General features: G+C 42.1%; 1 protein-coding gene across 6 annotated transcripts in view; it reads right to left on the reverse strand.

Annotated features, from left to right (window-relative positions):
- Positions 1 to 1423: 1423 nt before the first annotated feature.
- The window catches only part of EVI5 (ecotropic viral integration site 5), a 181371-nt gene continuing 162176 nt past the window's right edge, over positions 1424 to 20618 (reverse strand). For 5 of the 6 annotated variants that reach the window (XM_058659185.1, XM_058659178.1, XM_036494681.2 and 2 more), the window contains one exon: positions 1424 to 3527. In XM_058659185.1, the coding sequence (XP_058515168.1) occupies positions 3213 to 3527 (315 nt within the window). In that variant the 3' untranslated portion in view covers positions 1424 to 3212. The remainder of the gene's footprint in view (positions 3528 to 20618) is intronic. The other variant, XM_058659201.1, reaches the window with a different exon arrangement.

Raw genomic sequence — 20618 nt, forward strand, 5'->3', positions numbered from 1 at the left:
CAAGTAAACATTTCAGGTTATCATACAATGTTACAATAAAAAAAATTCCAACAGTAAAATGGAATACATTATTATCACTTTGCATTTCCACAGTATAGTAAATGTATTTTTCTATCATCTCTTCTTCGGAGTTACAAGAAGGGATCAATGGATGCAATGTAAAAACTCTGATTATAACATCCATTCCACTTGGAACCAGAAAAGTTAATTTCAGGAGAACTTAAAATTAATTTTAAAAACTTACTGTTGTGTTAATGAGAGCAGCAATAACTTTCAAGCTAAATTCATTGCTTTATTACCTAAATCATTGATTTTATGAAATGTTAGCTGTCGATAGTCAAGCTGGTCACAAAAGAGCTTTATCAAAACATATCTAGATGTTTAAGTTATAAGTTTGAATATTACAGTTTATTATATAAAAAACAATGAGGAGCAAACGACTTACGATGCCAGCAACAACAGACTTAAAAAGGCTTCCACCTGATTTCACTCAAAGGCACTACCTGGAGAGCAGCGAGCTGCACCCACTCACAGCTGAGAAAGGGGCTTCTTTCTTTTATTCTTTCAACATAACTGGCCAGTTAGTTGGAATTTGTCTCAATTCACCAGCAAACCTGAGTACTGCTATCCAGCAAAGACATAAAAGACAGAGTGGAGACTGCAGAAAGTTACATCTTTGACCTCTTTTTTTCAACAAAAAAAAAGTTACATTATTTTCAAAAAGGCTGTTGAAGTGTGTTCTTGATCTGCAAGGTCTCTGTGTCGTGATCTCAATGCAGTTTCCACTCTATTAGGTCACTTACGGCCTCTGCACTAAGCTGACCAGCCAGGGTGGCCACAGACCTGGAAGTGACCTATCCCGAGGCAGCAAGCTGTTCACTCTTCCCTGAATACTCCTTAACTCTAGCTGTTTAACTGAGTAACATGTGAATCACACAGAAACATCAGAGGTGAAATAAAATCTATCACAGGAACACTGTTTAATTCCTTGAAATCCTGACTAAACAACCCTACACTCATTTCAAATAACAGAAATGGAGTCAAGTCAGGGCCTAGGTTCCTAACGGCCAGGAGAATTTTACATTCTTGATAGCATCTTTGAACCACAGACTGAATGGGAGGAGTGCTGCTTCCAGATTTTTACTGTCCAAATTATAAGAATGCCAATAAATTAAAGCTTGCTTACCAGGATTCTTTAAACACTTAACTCCTACACTCAAAGGTTAGGTGATTTTTTTTTTTTCTGTTAAAAAACATTAAAAATATTTGACTATATGAGCCAACAAAAAATTAGACTATGTGAGCCATATAGTCCCTGTTTCGACTATTCAGCTCTGCAAAAAAGCATGCTCCATGTCCTTACTATGGACAGATACTTGAATTTTATAGAGTTTTCACGTAAAGTACTCTTTTGTCTTCTCTCTTTTAAACAAGGTAATACTGGGAGTAGCCCACGGGCCACAGTTTGTGGTTCTCTCATCTGGATCATTCGGATCTCTCAACGTGGGGGTCAGGGTGGTCATGCGGCCGTGAAGCTATCTTACTACACTCAGGGACTGAGAGTCTTCCCCACAGATAATCCCAAAAGCCCTGGACAGGCAGAGGACCCGTATCTACACTCACGCACCTGTGTTGAGCCATCACGTGAGGGTGCTGTGGGTGTTTCCTCCTATTTACCACTGACAGGCATTCCATTTTCTTATGAAGAAGTTTAATGAAAAAGGAAGAACTGGCAGGAAAAGAGTTTTATGGCTTTATCTCACAAACTAGAGAATCTGAAAATCCTGTTCATGGATTATTTGCAGATATTAACTGCTGTGTAACTTGGACTTTAGCCCGTTGCTTAAATTATATTAAATAGAATATTAGCACTAAGTAATATGTATAATCTCTTTAGCCATGACAATTTTAATAGGTATCACCACACAAAAGGAAAGATTTGATCAATAGTGTTTTTGACCAGGCATCAGTTATGACTCTGCTAGTGTTGTAGGCTAAGCATAACACTAAAGCTATGAGAATATTAGTGTTTGGCTTTATTTTTCAATTTTCTTTTAACCTACTATTTACAGAAGTTCTGTTAGAATGCTGATAGCAGTCATTTTGCAAAGTGTATGTTCCTCATATAAAATGATGCTCCGTGTTTGGGTGGTACAGATTTACAGATATGTACAAATAAACAGTGTGTCTTCAGTTAACCTACCACTCTTGACGGTGACCAACATGTGGAAGCATCAGAGGCACAGAAAAAGCAGAAATTGAAACAGACCTTAAAACTTTCAAAATACATAACAATTCACTTGTGTTTATAAAATCATACCAAAAAAAGACTATACTATGTGTTTGGGAATTGTTAGTGGCCCACGAGCATAACAATGATTTAAAATTTGATTAATTTATTCAAGAGGCAATGAGGAAGACAGACAGACAGACAGACACACACACACACACACACACACAGAAAACAGACAGAATTCCCTTTTGCTGGTTCACTCCCCCAATGGCCCTGCCAGCCAGGGCAGGATCAGGTTAAAGCTAGGAGCTAGGAATTCAACCCAGGTCTCCAGGCAGTGGCAAATACCCAAGTAGTTGACAGGGTGTATATACATCGGCAGAAAGCTGGAATGCGATGTTTAGTTGGGACTCTAATCCAGTCCCTCCAACAGGGGATGTGGACATCCTCAAAGGCATTTTAACTGCTGTGCCAATTCCCTACCCCTAGAACAGTGATTTCAACGGGTAAAAATACTCCCCCAAACACGCAAACACAAGGTAAATCAGATGTACATCTTGCTCAAATGTCTGTAGACAATTAGCTTAAAAGCAGATTAATAAACACAAATATACAATTTGTTCACTAAGCAAAAAATATTGCACAAGAGCTTTCTGTGAAGAAAGTTCCATTTTCCAGGGTTTTAAACTTCAAAATGGTTCCCACTTACATAGTTGTTTTCTAAACAAGAATCCTTAATATTCAGTAATACTGTTAGAGCCCTATTACACCAATTAACCATATTCCACTCTAGTTGATGGCAATGGTAAGTCAGTGGTGAAGATTTGGCAAAGATAAAAAGGTAGATAACATTGTAAAATATATATATATATATATGTATATGTATTTATATGTACATATGAAACAGCTGTGTCTCAAAGATCCCTAATCGTATGACAACTCATCCCTTAGAAACCCCCAGTCTAGGTCACAGTGATGGTCAGACAGTGGTTGAGTACGACTCCCGTCTTGCCTGGGGCCGCTCCTTTGCAATGCCTCGGTTGCTCCCTCTGGGCTCCAGCACACTGTCTTCTGCTTCACTCTCACTACCATCTGCCCCGGCAGGGTCCAAGGACATAGGGCCAGACTTTCTGTGAAAAGGAAAACCAATGCCACTTCCCTGGAAGGAATTATCTATAAAATCTTCATCTGAAGAATGGAATGATTCGTCATCTCCCATCAAATGGTTGACAATGTGGATTCCATCAAAAGAAGGTTGGCCTGAGAAGTCCCTCTGGCCTTTTAGGCACCTGAGCTGTTAAAACAAAAATCCAAGTTAACATATGCAAATGGAGGCAGGATACACACACCTAACAAGAAAATAAATGTTCCTACTGGAGGAAGGCAATGCCTTAACTTTTTGTCTATTTATAGATATGGTAACAATCAAATTTTGAGTACCTTCTATGAGTTATGTAATAGGTACATAACTTGTCTTCAATGTTGTAACAGTCCCATGTGGGAATTTTAGTACCCTCACCTACAGATTAGAAAATATAGACTCAGGTAGGCTAGCTTGTTAAGGACATATGGACATCTAATTAACAACATTCAGATTCAAACAGCCCCTTCATTTGCACTAGAGAGCATGTATCCATCAATCAATTTCATAGCCAACATACCATGGACAGTCTGGTTACATTATACCCTCTCCTCCCCAGATTATTTTGAGCTAAGTCCCAGAGGTCCTATTATTGAGTCTTCACTATCATACACAGCATGTTTTCCTATTTCTGTAAAGTTTGGAAATGATCTGTAAGTCATGAACATTCACGACGAGTCTCCATCCTTTCATAAGGATCACATCAGGCTCACTCACAGCAAGAAATACTTCTCCCCATTCTTGACATCCGCTCCGTGGAGGGGAAGGGGCGGAGCGCCAGTGCTGAGCAACATCTCTGCCTTCTGCTCCAGACCCAACCGGTGGGAAGGAGTAACGTATCCCCCCTTGGGGGAAACGGGGAGGAATGGCTCAGCTCTTCCCCCAACCCCTCTCCACCCTTGGCAATCAAGCTGTGTTCTTCCAACCTAAGAGTGTTACAGGGCTGGACCTGCAGGTGTGGAGGACTGAAGAGGTCAAATTGCACTGGTTACAGGGATAGGGGGTCAAGTCTGACTAGAGTTTCACAACTGAAAACCTGTTGTCAACAACTAAATGCGCAACACACTGCACAGAACCAGTTTTATTGGGATTGAAGGTGTTTTTTTAGTCTGCTACTTCTTTGGGTCTCCTCAAACCCCCAAGCCCACACCACAGATACTGTCATTGTTATTATTGGAGTATCCAGATACCAGAGTTTATGTTCCAAATATAAAGCTTAAATCTGGTATTCTGTTATTTGTTTCATTTCCTCCACACACAAAGAATTTTTTTCCTATAATAAAAAAAAGAAAAACAACAACAAAATACAAATAATTAGCTACCCTGAAGATCTCTACCTCCACTAGCAAGAATCCTGCTGAAGTGCTTAGCATGTCTACACTTAGTGCACCTATCAACCTGGTCCTGGTTTCTTAGGGACCATTCTTTGACACTTGCTATCTTTCAAAGCTCGAGATAAAGGCAAGCAGAAATAATCAGGAAATGTTGCATACATTTTCAAAACTAACGGTTCTGAGAGCAGACACTGAAGCCTTGCCATGCTGCCTCTCGGCATTCCTGATGAACCTCCAGGAAGAGCTCCAGAGACCTAATCACCTCCCAGCTTGTCTAGGACACTGGGAAAAAAGAGGGATGCTGGGACAAGGACTTCTGGGCAGGCACATCTTTGACTTGTGCTCCAGACCAAGAGAGCAGAATGGCAACGAAGCACGATGTAAATTTAAATGTTACCTTTCTCCTTGGCTGAACAGAAGGCATTTACCTAACTTGGCGTGGGATCTTTAGGAAAAGAGTGCAGGGCACCAGAGAGACCTCCTGGAGCTGGGGTGCCCAGGGCACTATTACAACTGCCGTGCTCTGATGCAATCTCCTGTCGTCACATTGCCACACAGGAGTTACAGCTCCAAGTGCTGAATTAAGTCAGTTAATCTCTTCCTTTCTCTTTTGCCCCTGGGGACCTTTTGAAGAAATAGCAGGGAACACCACGTGTCTCCTTCTTCCTGGCTGTTGAGGAGCATTGCAGAAGAACCACAACTTCCTAGTTGTTTGGAAGGTTGTGGCTTTCCTTTGCCCTAACAAAATCTACTGTAATTAAAACATGGCAGCTTCATACTGGATCCAACTGCTGAAAATTAATTATACAGAGTGCAGTAGTTGAAGACTTTGGTGCCATTTTTCATATACACACATGTTCTGTGGCTCAGGGGGTAGACTGACATGTTTACACTGTACAAAACTGGGTGGTACTATTCAGTGATAAACTCCATAAAACATCCCATTGGACCTAGACATCAAAATCTTGTGTATGAGTCCCATCTCCACTTCCACTCTCCTTGAAGGTAAGGGACAGTCTGATGACAGTGAGGTCACCCACTGGATTCAGCTGTGCATGCTGGTCTGATGAGGGACGCTGGAGGAGGCCCAGGCTGTGGGCATCTGCACTGAGAATCCAGAATCCACAGTGCAGTCAGAAGGGGTCGCAAAGAACTCTTAGAGTCCTGAACCTGGTACGGGGAGAGGGGCTTAGCTGGAAGAAATTCAGAGCTAGGTTAAGGCCCTTGAAAGTCTTGGCTGCCTGGATCTAAATGCTATACTTCATTATTTCTTTATTTAATTTGAAAGAGCGAGAGCGAGAGAGATTATCCAGCTGCTGGTTCACTTAGCAAATGGTCGCAGCAGCCAGAGCTGGACTGATCTGAAGCTGGGAGTCAGGAACTTCCATTTTGGGTATTAATTAGATTTTTCAATAATGTTAGCTGGAAGAGTCCCAACAGCCACTCAAAACCATGAAATCCAGCCTGGCTGTCCTCATCAGCAGTGCCAGTTTCTCACAGAAGGGCAGCCTTATTACAGATGCCCATCTGTGCTGGCTGTCTGGCCTAACAGTTAAGACTCTGGTAATGGACAGGCACTTGGCACAGTGGTTAAGATGCTCACAGCACCCAGCACAGTGCCTGCGTTTGAGTCTTGGCTCTGCTCCTGACTCCAGCTTGCAAATGTGCACTCTGTGAGCAGGTAATACCTCAGGTATTGGGGTCCCTGCCACCCATGTGGGAAGCACAGAGTTCCCAGCCCTTGGCATTGGTCTGGGCCAGCTGTGACCACTGAATGCACTTGGGCAGTGAACCAGCTAACAGACTATCTCTGTCTCTGCTTTTCAAATAAATCAAAAACAAAAGATGCAAGTTGAGACATCCACATCTGACATCAGAGTGCCTGCGCTTGACTCCTGCCTCCAGCCTCTGGTCCCAGTCTCTTGCTAATAATGCAGATCCTAGTGAGTAGTGATGGCTCCAGTCGCTGGGTTTTTGTGACCCATCAGGGAGACCCGAACAGAGTTCCTTGCCTCAGGTTCAGCCCTAGCTGGGAGATCACTGTGTCCATTTTGATTGTGGCAGAGGGGTTGCACTAGAGGATGAACTCTCTGTCTCTCAAGTTTTTATTTGTATTTACATGGAAGGGGAAAGAAGTGAAAGGACTGGGGAAGAGGGAGAAGTGAAGGGGGAGTAGAGAAAGGTTCACTGATTTTCCATTCATTAATTCATTCCTCAAATGCCCGCAACAGCCAGGACTGGGCCCGGCTGAAAGAACAAGCAGGGACTTAAGCCATCACTTGCTGCCTCCCAGGATGAGCATTAGTAGGAAGCTGAATTAGAAGAAGAGCAGTGGGGTTGATGTGATGACTCAAGTGGCTAATATTCCACCTCCAAGTGCCAAGATCCCATAATGACACTGGTTTGTGACCTATCTGTTCCACTTCCCATCCAGCTTCCTGTTTGTGGTCTGGGAAAGCAGTATAGAATGGTCCAAAGTCTTGGGACCCTGTACCCAGATAGGAGACCCAGAAGAGCTCCAGGCTCCTGGCTTTGGATTGGCTCACCTTTTTTTTTGGCTGTTGCAGCTACTTGGGGAGTGAACCAAAGGATGGAAGATCTCTGTCTCTCCTCTCAGTATATCTGCCTTCCCAAATAAAAACAAATACATCTTTTTAAAAAAAGATGTATTTATTTATTTAATTGGAAAGGCAGATGTACAGAGAGGAGAGACAGAAAGTTCTTCCATCCACTGGTTCACTCTCCAAGTTGCTGCAATGATCGGAGCTAAACTAATTTGAAGCCAGGAATCAGGAGCCCTGCAAGTTTCCCACACAGGTGCAGGGTATCCAAGACTTTGGGCTGTCCTTGACTGCTTTCCCAGTCCACAAGCAGGGAGTTGGATGGGAAGTGGGCATCCGGGATATGAACTGGTGCCCATATGGGATCCTGGCACATGCAAAGCAAGGACTTTAGCCACTAGGCTACCGCACTATGCCCACAAATAACAAATACATCCTTTTAAAGAAAATATTCATCTACCTCTTTCAGCTTTTATGAACAATAGTTCATAAATTTTTGTATGCATAAGAACCCATCTGGGTTTGCTATTTTAACATAAAGCTTCCCGAGTCCTGCTCTCAGATGTCTGGGTTCAGCAGGTGCATGCAGTTTTAAAACAAGCATCCCATGGCCCAGCGCGATGGCCTAGCGGCTAAAGTCCTCGCCTTGAACGCTCCGGGATCCCATATGGGCGCCAGTTCTAATCCCAGCAGCTCCACTTCCCATCCAGCTCCCTGCTTGTGGTCTGGGAAAGCAGTCAAGGACGGCCCAAAGCCTTGGGACCCTGCACCCTCTTGGGAGACCTGGAGGAAGTTCCTGGCTCCTGGCTCCGGATCAGCACAGCACCAGCTGTTGTGCTCACTTGGGGAGTGAATCATCCAATGGAAGATCTTCCTCTCTGTCTCTCCTCCTCTCTGTATATCTGACTTTGTAATAAAAATAAATAAATCTTAAAAAAAAAAGCATCCCAAAGGATTACTGCAGATGGAAATCCACAAATCACACTTTGAAATGAACGATATATCAGGACTTTAAGAGTAAATAATTTTGGATTTAAAGGTTTCTTGTGAATTTATTGCTGTCATCTTCATGCCATCATAATTTTATTTTTTAGTTTAAGTTTACAGTTTACTGATCTCTTTGTAAGGCAGAAAGACAGATCTTCCATCTTGTAGTTCAGTCCCTTACATTGCAGGTGGCAGAGATCCATGTATTTCAGCTATCCCCTGCTGCCTCCCAGGGTTTATTAGCACGAAGCTGGAAGTGGAAGTCGAGATGGGACTCACACGCAGGCATTTTAATGTAGGACACAGGACCAACCAGGAGGAAAAAAGCAACTCAAAATGTCAATACACATGAGGCTGTATACATTCAATCTCAGATCTGACCTATTCTTGGGGTTTGAAGACTCCTTCACCACTCAGTTTGAAATCTAGGTCCAATGGGGGTGTTTTATGGGATTTATCATTGAGGAGTACCACCCAGTTTTGTACAGTATAAACATGTCAGTCTACTCCCTGAGCCACAGAATTTGTGTGTGTATATGAAAAATGGTGCCAAAGTCTTCTCATCTTCCTACTTATGTCACCTACAGGTCAAAGTTTTATTCTGAGGATCAGTTTCATAGTCAGATAATGGAACACATCCTTTAAGAAGCAATACATCAACTCTTGGTAATAGAGCCCTAGCTTATAGGCCTTCCTCATGCTACAACTCAGTAGATACATGCAAGGAGGCACACAGGTGTGAGAGCGTGTGGCGGGCTCAAGGAGGGGCAATATGCTACAGTAAGAAGTAAGTTCATTTAGAACCAGTGCCTACGGCAGTGATATTCTGATAAAATTCCTCTCATATACCTTGCCATTTCATATCTAACATTAGTGATTTTAGGATGATTTTTGCAATAACCTTATACAATTTTGGGCTTGAAATTTCTGTATTAAAAGTGACTAGGACAGCAGGTGGTTGACACAGCAGATATCACAGTGCTTAGATTCCCAAGTCCCCACTCTGCTCCTGACTCCTGCCTTCTGCTAACGTGTACCTCCGAAACGGGCAGGTGACGGCTCAAGAAGATACATCCCTGTCACTCATGTGCCATCCCCAGGGAAGCGCCGGGCTGAGTTCTAACTTCTGGCTTGGTCTGATTAGCCCAGGTTGTTTGTAGGTATTTGGGGAGTGAGCAGTTAGACAGCTCTCTATTTTTGTTTCTCTGCTTTTGAAGTAAACAAAATGAAATTTTAAATGATTATGTATCAGCGTTGACATTAAAAAAATTCTGATTAGCTTATCGTATATTGGAACCACTGCCATCAGTCGACTGCCTCTTTCAGAGCCAGACTGTCTTCCTAGAATAGTAGGAAAGTTTGACTGCAGTTGTACTCCAGCATTAACAGGCCAGAGAAAGCCATCTCTAGGGAAATTCAGGAGCTCTGCAACACACACACACACACACACACACACACACACACTATCTTAAAAGCACAGCTGTTTCTAAGATTTTAAGGTCCTCATTTCTCTCTGAATGAGTCTCTGAGTAGAAAGTATCTCACAGTGTCCCACATCTGAAAAGCCTCATCAGGCAGAGGCAGCACCCACGTGAAGCACGGAAGCGGAAACAGGTGCTCAAGCCAGCGGCTCAATCTCCCAAGTCCTGCATGCTGCAGGACAAGGTGCAGTCCCTGGCTCCTGCCAGTGCATACCCCGAGGGACAGGGAAAGACAGTCCATTCAAGCCAACTGGTTTCCTGTCACCTCTTGGAGAGACTGATTTTTTTTTTTTTTTAATTCTTGTCTCAGTCCTGCTCTAGAGCCAACTGTTGTGGGGATTAGGGGAGAAAGCCAGTGGATGGGAGCTAGTTCTGTTTTTCAGATAGAATTTAAAAAGCACTAGGTCTGGAGAACTGCTTAGCAATTTAATATGCTGGGATGTTGAAGCTGGGTGACAAGCTGGAGGAATATTTAATGCACATTGTTAAGTCAAAGAAGCTTACTTGATAAGGTATTGTAGCATTACAACTATATGACATTCTAGAAAAGGTAAATTTGTAGATACAGTTAAGTAGACCAGTGGTTCAGTTTGGGAGGGGAGAAGGATGAACAGGCAGAAGAAAGGGGACAATGAGGTAGCACAACTAACTTCACACTTTTGAAATGGTTGATACGTGTAATTACTCATTTGTTGAAGCACACAGAATGTACAATACAGAGTGAACCTGTGTCTAAACTATGAACTTGAGCTGACAGCTATTATCAATATTGGCTCATCACTTGTAACCTATGTATCATAGCGTAAGACATCAGTAATAAGGAACACTGGGGGAAGGTGTTGAGGGGGTGTGTGGGAACTCAGTACTTTCCACCTATTTTTTTTTTTCCATAAAAAGACTGTCCTCCAAGATGAACTCTACTGATTGAGATTTTAAAGCTACTTTTCCATGGTATTTCTCTTTGGTCACAATACCCTGAAAAAATATTTAGATTTTTTTTCAAAGAAGACATAAAAGTATAAAGTACATCTATTTTAAATGAACAGACTCATTCGATTTCACTCACATATATAACCCCAGAACGTTTCCCGCACCCCGGGAGGCTCTCATCTGTCCTCTCCTCACCCAGGGGTTACCCTGCACCCCTCCACATGGAATTACCAGCGGGCATTTCTCGCCACGGAGTATGTTTTGCCTGCTCTTCTACTTAACATAAACAATCATGTAGAATGTATCATTGCTTGTGTCCGGCTCCTGTTGCTGAATATTTTATCTGTGAGATTCATTAAAGTTCCATGTGGCATAATATCCCATTTGTACATATGTCATAATTTATGTTTTCTGGCATTAACGGCCTCGTGGGCAATTTCTAACCTGTTACACATAATGCTGTCAGGAAAACTCTTCACATCATACATGTCTTTTGGTGAATCTAAACTCTCTTTTCTCTTGAGCTTATATCCCAAAGTGTTGGATCATAAGGAATATGCATGAAAACCAACATTTGCCACCACGTACACTGAATTTCATGGCTTTAATTGCTTGTATTACAAGAGTAAAGTCATGAATAAAAAAGCAGTCAAATATGCTTCCAAGTTTGTTTGTAGCATGACAATGTTGATAGTAGTAGCTAAATTAATGAGAACCATAACTAATTCAACAAAATAAAAAAACTTTTTACATAACTTTAAAAGCATTCTTTTCCAGTATATTAAGCTAGCTTAAAATAACAGAATTTAAATATAAATTTTACAATTTTTTAAAAAAAATCAATGAACATTTTCATTAATATGATACTCATAACATACATGCCTGATTTATCAAATTGTATGATTTGACACTTTCATTAAAAATTTTTTTTTAAAAAGCACTGCTTTGGAGCCAAGCCTCCTCAGAGGCTCAGACGGAGCAGTGGAGAGCATAACCAGATGCACATGGAGGATATGGCAGTGTATCAGAACCTGCAGAGGACACCTGGTACCACAACAGAGGATGGAGGACAGAACAAATCAATCAACTACCCCAGCCATAATTTGGCAGTGAAAATCTGGGCAAATGGAGACTCTAAGGTGGACTATGTCCATTTGCGGATTCTGCAGCGGCCTCATCATGCTTGGAATGGCGAGATTTGCAGCAATTCATAACTGTTGAATTATCAAAACCACTTGAGCAAGACCCTCGGAGCATGCCCCACCCCACATCAGGGACCTGGGGTGGGGCTTCTCCCTTTATCTCCCCTTATACCCCAGATACAGGGAAAAAACAATGTGGAAATAAGTCTTACCCACTTTCCTATAGCCCTTGAACATTTCTGCCCTAATTAATTATATAAATATTGTCAAAAATAAAGAAAAAAAAAAGCACTGCTTGGAAAGCTATGGTAGCTGTATCTGTAGTCTATCTCATCTCTTAGCCTCTTAACTGTAGGTGTTTTTTTCTTCATCACTTTTGCTTTCCACAATTCAGCACTGCGTCTTAATAAAAAGAGGTACATAAATGTTGGGTGATGAACTACACATAAAAATGCCCCAAGCACTCATTTATTCTTACTCTTTTAAATGCTGAATGAGAGTATCAATAAGCAGTCAGATGGGAATGCTAGTATTAAAACCCAAATGATGGATTGTTTCTTACCTGATGTGGACTGCTTCATCATGTTACGCATTAAGAGACAGAGTAAAAAAATGTAAAAATTGTGTAGAATTTATTTAAACATATTTAAGAATCTGATACACTCATTCTAACTTTAAAAGCTAACAAAATCCTAACCTTGCAATACCAACAGATTTAAAAAAAAAAACTTCCCTGCATATATTAAACAAAGCTAACCCCCTAAATAGAAAAGGAAAGTGATATGATATTATACAACTTACTCAGAGAAAGGTACAAATGCAATACAGTTAATAAGAAAACAGGAAGCTATCATGCTCATAGTCTGATGAATGTAGGTTTTGACAGGAAATAGAAGAGTTTCTAACTCGTAAAAGTAAAAATTCAAATACTGAAAAAGAGTACTAAAAATCACAACAGCATTTTTATATAAGAATCATCATTGAAGTTTTAAGGTAGGAAGAGCCGGTAGGGATGGATATCCTGATATTCCAAAGCACTCCATAATCGTTACGGACACATCATTGTTGAAATGTTTCTCATTAGTTCACATTATGAGCCAAAAAACCCAATGTTAAACACATAAGCTTTTGTTGTGACAAACAAAAATGTCAGTGTCAGAATTTTGTAGTCTTTAAGTCCTTTCTTGTCAGTTTATTCATTTGTTTTCATTTGTTTGAAAGGCAGACTGATGGAGTTGGTGGGGGTGGGCAGTGAGAGAATGAGACAAAGAAGTATCTTTCGTCTGCAATTTTACTCCCTAGATGCCTGCAATGAACAGGGCTGTGTCAGATTGAAGCCAGAAGCCAGAAACTTCATACAGGTTTCCCACGTGGGAGATCCAAGCACCTGCAGTATTTTCTACCACTTCCCAAGGTTGCACACTGTAGAAACTGGATTGGAAGGAGGGACAGGGCGTGATCTCAGGTGCTCCAATGGGAGATGCGGGTGTCCCAAGTGAGGGATTAACCCACTGTGCCACATCACACAGTGCATCGACTAAATAACAGAGAAATCTATGCTGAGACCATTCAATCACACGGACAAGTGTCCATGGAGATAAAGGAGACAGAATGTTCTCTGCCGTATGCTTTCTTTTGGCATATTATAGAATACTGGTAACTAGAAACAAGTTAAGGCTGACTTAATATTTTAATATTTGGGAGTAATAAAAGTGATAATGAGTCTCTATATTTATACTTATGCGATGCTTTATAGTGAAAAGTACTTCTATGCATATTATCTGATACTAAAAAAAATTATTTTCCCTTGTGTGAGATTGGAGGTCGCACTGTGCAGACAGCTACCATTTTCTGAGATTCAAAAGAATAAGAGGAAGGACTGCATTGGGTATTTTGAAAGACAATCAATCCACAACAAAGTGGAAAAAAGTCATCCACACACCAAAAAAAACCCCTAACCAAATGAACTTTGATCACTACTAGACAGGGTTTAAACCATTGAAGTGAGTCATGTGATACCAAGTGAACTGCAAAACAGTTGCAGTAAGTTTCCAGGACTGAGTCATATCAGATTATAAAAGCTCCTATTTGTACATCTGGCTTTGTATAATCAATCTTTGTAAAACAGAAAGCTAAAGCTTTTAAAACTATATGTAACCATTTCTGTAACTGATGTACAATGCATATAAGTGCAAATAGTTCTACATTATCTTTTACATAAGATGTATGTGAAGTCCACAGTCACACAGATTTATATTTTAGGTTCTGAAAGTTCAGTTTTCTTTCCCCTTCTTTCAGAGTTTCACCAGTAATTCAGTTCGATTCCCTACAGAATATATTTGACAGCTTTCAAACTTAGAAAAAAAAACATAAATGGAAAATGACTTGCTACATTTATTTCCATTTATCACCTTCTTTAAAACCTGAACTGCAAACCAAAGATGAAAACTGGTAACAAGCACACACACCGACAGACTTCCAGAGAATGAGAACAGGAAACCAATTAGAGTGATCAACGGAGGTCACGACTCCTTGATAGCTGTATTACCCAGACATGAGCCAACGCTCCACTCAGCACTTCAACCGAAGGGGGGAAAGCCATCAAGAACTGTATTAGGATAATATTGAATAGCTTAGAGTCAAGAACACTTTCAGTTCTGACTAAACAACAAAACTATGGAACACATTCAAAATTGTAAAAATCACAGATTGTATGCAAAATGGATAAAATAAAAACTTACCAAGGGATGCTAAGCCACAGAGTGTAAGGCAAGGGCCGGGACAGGTGAGGGGCTGTGCCAAGCTGAGTCAGAGCAACCACTGGCATGCACGTGACCTATGGCTGGGAACAGGCCTGGTTGGGGAGCTAAGGGGACACCCTAGCTGGGTGGAGGTTCCCACCAAGGAGCACGGGGCTGGAATGGGGGCTGCGTTCTGATCAGAATATGGTTGTAGTCTCACTTAGCACTAGTGTGGACTGGGATTGGATGCACCAAGCCAGGCTAGACTCCAACACCATCTGGTACTCTGGAGGACCAGGGTAGATGTGGGATGGACTAGGCTAGGTCTCAGCCCCTACTGAGCCATGTGTGAGCTGTATGTGGGTATGGAAGAGCCATGGCTGGGCTGAAACATCCAACAGTAAGAGCCAGATTGGGTTGAAGGCTAGTCAGGAAAAGCCACTGTTCCTGCTAGGACAGGAGGTGAACTGAGTAGGGCTGGCTCATGGACCCCTTGGTATGCGTGAAATTCGACACTGGGGTTCTGATGGAGGAGCCTGGGCGACTCCTCTGGCAGGACACAGACCTGGCAGGTAAGCGCAAGAAGCATGAAAGGAAATAGCCCAGAACAGGCTATGGAAAGTTTCCTACTGGCATACATTTGGCATGGGTCGGGGGCAGACCAGGCTGAATCAGTTCACATAATCCTCTGGCAAACTCTAGCACCAGAACAGAGTGTGGGTCGAGCCAGGTTTGGCTGCGACAAAAACCAGTACACATTACGGAATGCCAGGGTGAGGTTACCTGTACTGGATGTAACCACAGCGCCCAACCAGTACACGTGAGAACCAGGAAGGGAGGGGGCGGAGCCGGCAGGGGGAAGATGGGGGTGCTCCCCTGCTGAACAGCTACTCCCACGGGAAAGCATGAGCTGGGATGGGGGCAGACCAGACTAGGCAGGATTACAACACCTGTGGGCCTCATGTGGACTAGATCAGGGAAAAGCCAGGCTGGGCTGATTGTTCCTACTGGTGCAAGCATAAATCAGAGTGGGTGAGGGTTGTTTGGGCTTAGCTGCACCATCAAATGGCAGATGCTGGCACAGGGGGCTAATTCTGTCAAGTTAAACTGCAGAACCACCTGGAGAGAGTACATAATCCAGGAGTGGGAGTGGCCTAGAAGGGAAATAGTGGGCTCTTCCCTCTTGGGTTACCAGCCCCACAGGAGGGCATGAAAACTAGGACAGGGGCTGGGGTGGCTAGACCGAAAGGCACCCAACAGCATGTGTGTGGGCTGGATAGTCGGGCTTGTTGGGTTGAACTAGGCTTCAATGTCCATTGACATGTATGAGAACTGAACGGGATGTGGGACAGACTGGACTAGTCTGCTGCACATACTGGCAAATAGGATAGGGGACGGGCCTGGTGGGGTTATTGTGGGTTGCTCCAAATAGGCTGCAGCTCCCACTGGTTTATGTGAGGGCCAAGTGTGTGTCAGGCAGAACCAGGATGGACTGCAACACCCATTGGTTTGCGTGGAAGACAGGGCTGGAAACAGAACCAACCCAGCAATTGCAACCACCAGCTGATTAGGGTGATGGACTGTGCCAGGCCCTGTACTTGCTAGTACTTAAAAGAATCTGGTGTGGGAACACCTCAGACAAAGTCTCTTTGGGGATCTCCCTAATCGAACTGCTGGACTCAGAACCCTAACCATGAAAAGACAGAGGACAGAACAAATCAATCAACCACCTCAGCTATATGTTGACAGTGAAAAACTGGGCAAATGGAGACTCTAAGATGGACTATGTCAATCAGTAGATTCTCCAACGACCTCATCACTTGAGCAACACCATCGAAGCATGCCCCACTTCAGAGACCTGGGGTGGGTTGGAGTCTGGGTGGGGCTTCTCCCTTAAAATCCCCCTTTACCTCAGATACATGAAGGAAACAATGTGGAAATAATAGTCTTATCCACTTTACTGTAGCCCTTGAACCTTTTTACCCTAATTAACTATGTAAAGATTATAAAAAATATAATAAAAAATGTGCATCAAAAAAATCTGGACAAAAAAAAGCTCACACTTTTAGACGCAAAGAAAATATGTACTGACACTGCTAAGTGGAAAAAAGCAAGGAAGTCTGGATTGGAAGGAACTTATAACATGCTTTTGTTAGCAGAGGAGGAGAGGGGGCAGAAATTTACACAGAAGTCTTTCTTCGTCTTTAATGGTGCATACTTAGGTCTATTCAGCACTCTGGGCAAGTAAAATGAAACTGTCACTGAACATCTTCCTGGCAGCTGACACATCTTGATCAAACTGAAACTATTAACATTAGTTAGAAGGTAGACTAATGTCAGTGGCGCTGAGCCTAGGAATATATGAGGTTCTATGTAAATGTATGACCAATTACAGGAAATAAATCACTTCACACTTGTTTCACTCTGAACTTTTTTTAAAGCTACATCAAAGTGTCACATAGGTTTCATTTGATTTAACCTTTAGCTAAAGCATTTTAAAAAGTCAAACCATTAGTGAAATACCCTCATGAAAATGAAGTACTTCTTTTCTGTCTAGATTGAATTCTGATAAGAGGAAATACTGTTCTTTAACGCTGTATCCTGGGCTTGATTAATCTCTCCATACCTCAATCAAATGTACACTGAATATCTGGATGAGAAGAGCTGTCTTATATGCTGGAAGGGCAAAGACAAACATAACTGTAAGGCTTCTGGCCTTCAGTGAGTTAAACGTCTAGAGGGGGAGACAAAGACAAAAACCAAAGCCTGGTACAGTTTATTCCAAGATGGCACGTTAAGAGTCATACAGTCCTTCAGGGGAAACAACACACTGGCTAGGATGGATTTTTTGGGCAGGAGAAAGACAACGATGTGGAGTTGGATCTCAAAGAAAATGGTAGGTGCATGGTGGGAAAATCCAAGCACATTTTGCATGGAGTAAAGCCCAGAGGACAGTGATGGTATTACCTGCAGGGACACTGCAAGTGGTTGTTGTGGCTGCAATGTATATTTCAAATTGAGAGTATGAGAAATGGAACTTGAAGGAGAACAGATGCTAACTTATGAAGGATGTTATGCCATTCAAAAGTCTCGAAACATTATTATGAAGGCTATGACGGAATCAATGCAATGGAAATAGCTCCACTAGATTTATCTAATCATTTGTAAAACATTGTGACCAGAATGATGTGTTTTGTGCTACAGCTGGCATAGTAATAGCACTTTTTTTTTAAAATGAGAACTCTTAAGTCCTACTGTGGTAAGTGTCTACAGTATTAATTCTCAATCAAAATAACTCCCATAAGATGACAGAGGGACAGAGAAGTGAATTAACTTGCCTAGAATAACACTATAAAGTATTTCCAGTTGGGCCCAGCAAGGTAGCCTAGTAGCTAAGGTCTTCCCTTTGCACATGCCGCTGGGATCCCACAGGGGCGCTGATTCATGTCCTGGTGACCCCACTTCCCTTCCAGCTCCTTGCTTGTGGCCTGGGAAAGCAGTCAAGGACAGGCCAAAGCCTTGAGATTTTGTACCCATGTGGGACACCCGGAGGAGGCTCCTGGCTCCTGGCTTTGAATTGGCTCAGCTCCAGCCTTTGCAGCCACTTGGGGAATAAATCAACGGATGGAAGATCTTCCTCTCTGTCTGCCCTTCTCTGTATATTTGATTTTCCAATAAAAAAATACACAAATCTTTACTGTGTCATCAGTTAAGAGCTGAAAAATGGCAAGATTAGACTGCATCTCCTGTTATTCTGGCTTCAGAGCCCAGTGCTCTTGAATTTCCTTAACAAGTCTGGTCTGATAGGAAAAGCTGAGTTTCATTCATTAACAATGCCTGAGTCAGGTACTGTTCTAGCCCCTATACTGCCTACCTAGGAAGACACAAATTACATAAACATTGACAAATAAACTGCAATGTAGGATGGCAAATAGAATTAACCAAAAAACAAAGAGGTCATTCACCCAAGTCTAAATAAGATGCATAGGATATATCACAATTGCTAAGTACCATGGTCCCACTTAGTGGCTCAATAATAGTATCCTTAACTTTTCAGGTGTCAGATCACAGAAAAATACCTGATAAAATAATGAGCCCAGTCCTCAAAAGGTACATAGATGTCATATACAAAATAGCTGTGAACACTTTAATAGAACCCATCTATGGATGCCTGGTTAGATCACTCTCCAGAAGACAGAGACTACAAATCATGCAATGGCTTTCTTGAAGGACAGTTCATGATTCGCCCGCTTAAAGTATATAACTAAATGGATTTTAGTATAGCTATGGACTTAGGAAACTGTCACCATATTCTCACAGAATACTTTCATTCCAAGAGAAACCACATACCTCTTTATTGTCACCAACTAATCTTATCCCTCTTCCATAATCACTAGCCTAGTTTCTCCTCTTGTAGATTTACCTGTCTTCAACATTTCATATCAATGGAATCATATATTGTGGCCTTCTGTGCTGGATTTCTTTCATTTATCAACTATGTTGTAGTATTTGTGAATACTTCTTTCCTTGTATTCATTGGTAATATTCTACCACACGAAAATACTACATTTTACTTATCAGCTGACTGACTGACATTAATCAATATGCTGCTATGAACAATTATGCATCAGTTGCAATGTGGACATATTTCATTTCTCTTGGGTACATAAATCCTGTGAGTGGGATTGCCGGTAATACAGAAGCCCTATGTTTAATTGCTTGAGGAATGACCCAAGTGTTTTCTAAGTGTGTGTTTTACAACCTCATCACTGTGTGTAAGGGTTGCAACTGCATTACAGCCTTGTCAGCACCTGTTGCGCTGCTACATAAGTGGCATCTCACTGTGGCTTCAACTTGCATTCCTCTGATGGCTAACAATGCTGGACATACTTTATGTTCTTCACTGGCCATTTGTATTGTTTACAACTGTCTATTCAGATTCCTTAGCCTATTTAATAACTAGACAATTCATTTTTTTTTTTAGATTTATTTTATTTTTATTACAAAGTCAGATATACTGAGAGGAGGAGAGATAGAGAGGAAGTGGAGCTGCCGGGATTAGAACCAGCGGCCATATGGGATCAAGGCAAGGACCTTAGCCACTAGGCCACGCTGCCGAGCCCCTAGACAATTCATTTTATATTTTAAAGATTTATTTATTTTTATTGGAAAGTCAGATATACAAAGAGGAGAAAAGAGAGATTAAGATCTTCCGTCCACTGGTTCAGCCCCGAAGTGGCCACAACAGCTGGGGCTGAGCTGATCTGAAGTCAGGAGCCAGGAGCTTCTTACGGGTCTCCTATGTGGGTGGAGGGCCCCAAGGCTTGGGCTGTCCTCTGATGCTTTCCCAGGCTACAAGCAGCGAACTAAAGAAGTGGAGCAGCCAGAACACGAACTGGTGCCCATATGGGATCCCACTACATGCAAACGAGGACTTCAGCCACTAGGCTACAGCACCCGGCTCAATTAATTATTTTTTAAACTGTGTTCTGAGCATTTTTAAAATATTCCAGATACAAGACCCTTAATACATAAATGTTTACATTATTTCTCCCATTTTGTAGGTGTTTGTACTTTTTGTTAAAAAAAGTTATTTACTTATTTTCATTTTGTTTGACAAGCCAACAGAGACAGTAACCGAGTGAAATCTTCTATATGCTAGTTCATTGACCAAATGCCTATAACAAGCCCGAGCTGAGCCTGAAGTCAAGAGCCAGAACTCCACTGGGTCACTCCCACGGGTTGGCCCCCAAGACTTGAGTCATCAATTGATGTCTCCCAGGGTGTGGATGAGCAGGAAGGTGGGACCAGAAGTAGAACTGGGACTCAAATTCAAGTCCTCCATTATGGGATGCTGTCATCCCAAGCAGCTCATGGCTGCACCAAACACCTGCCACGTCTTGGTTTCTGGATGTGTTTTTTTTTTTTTAAGATTTATTTATTTTTATTGGAAAGGTGGATATACAGAGAGAAGGAGAGACAGAGGGGAAGATGTTCCATCTGGGGGTGGATTCACTCCCCAAGTAGCCGCAGCACCTGGAGCTGAGCCAATCCGAAGCCAGGAGCCA

The sequence above is a fragment of the Ochotona princeps genome, chromosome 2 (assembly GCF_030435755.1).
Source record: "Ochotona princeps isolate mOchPri1 chromosome 2, mOchPri1.hap1, whole genome shotgun sequence".
Classification (NCBI taxonomy): Eukaryota; Metazoa; Chordata; class Mammalia; order Lagomorpha; family Ochotonidae; genus Ochotona; species Ochotona princeps.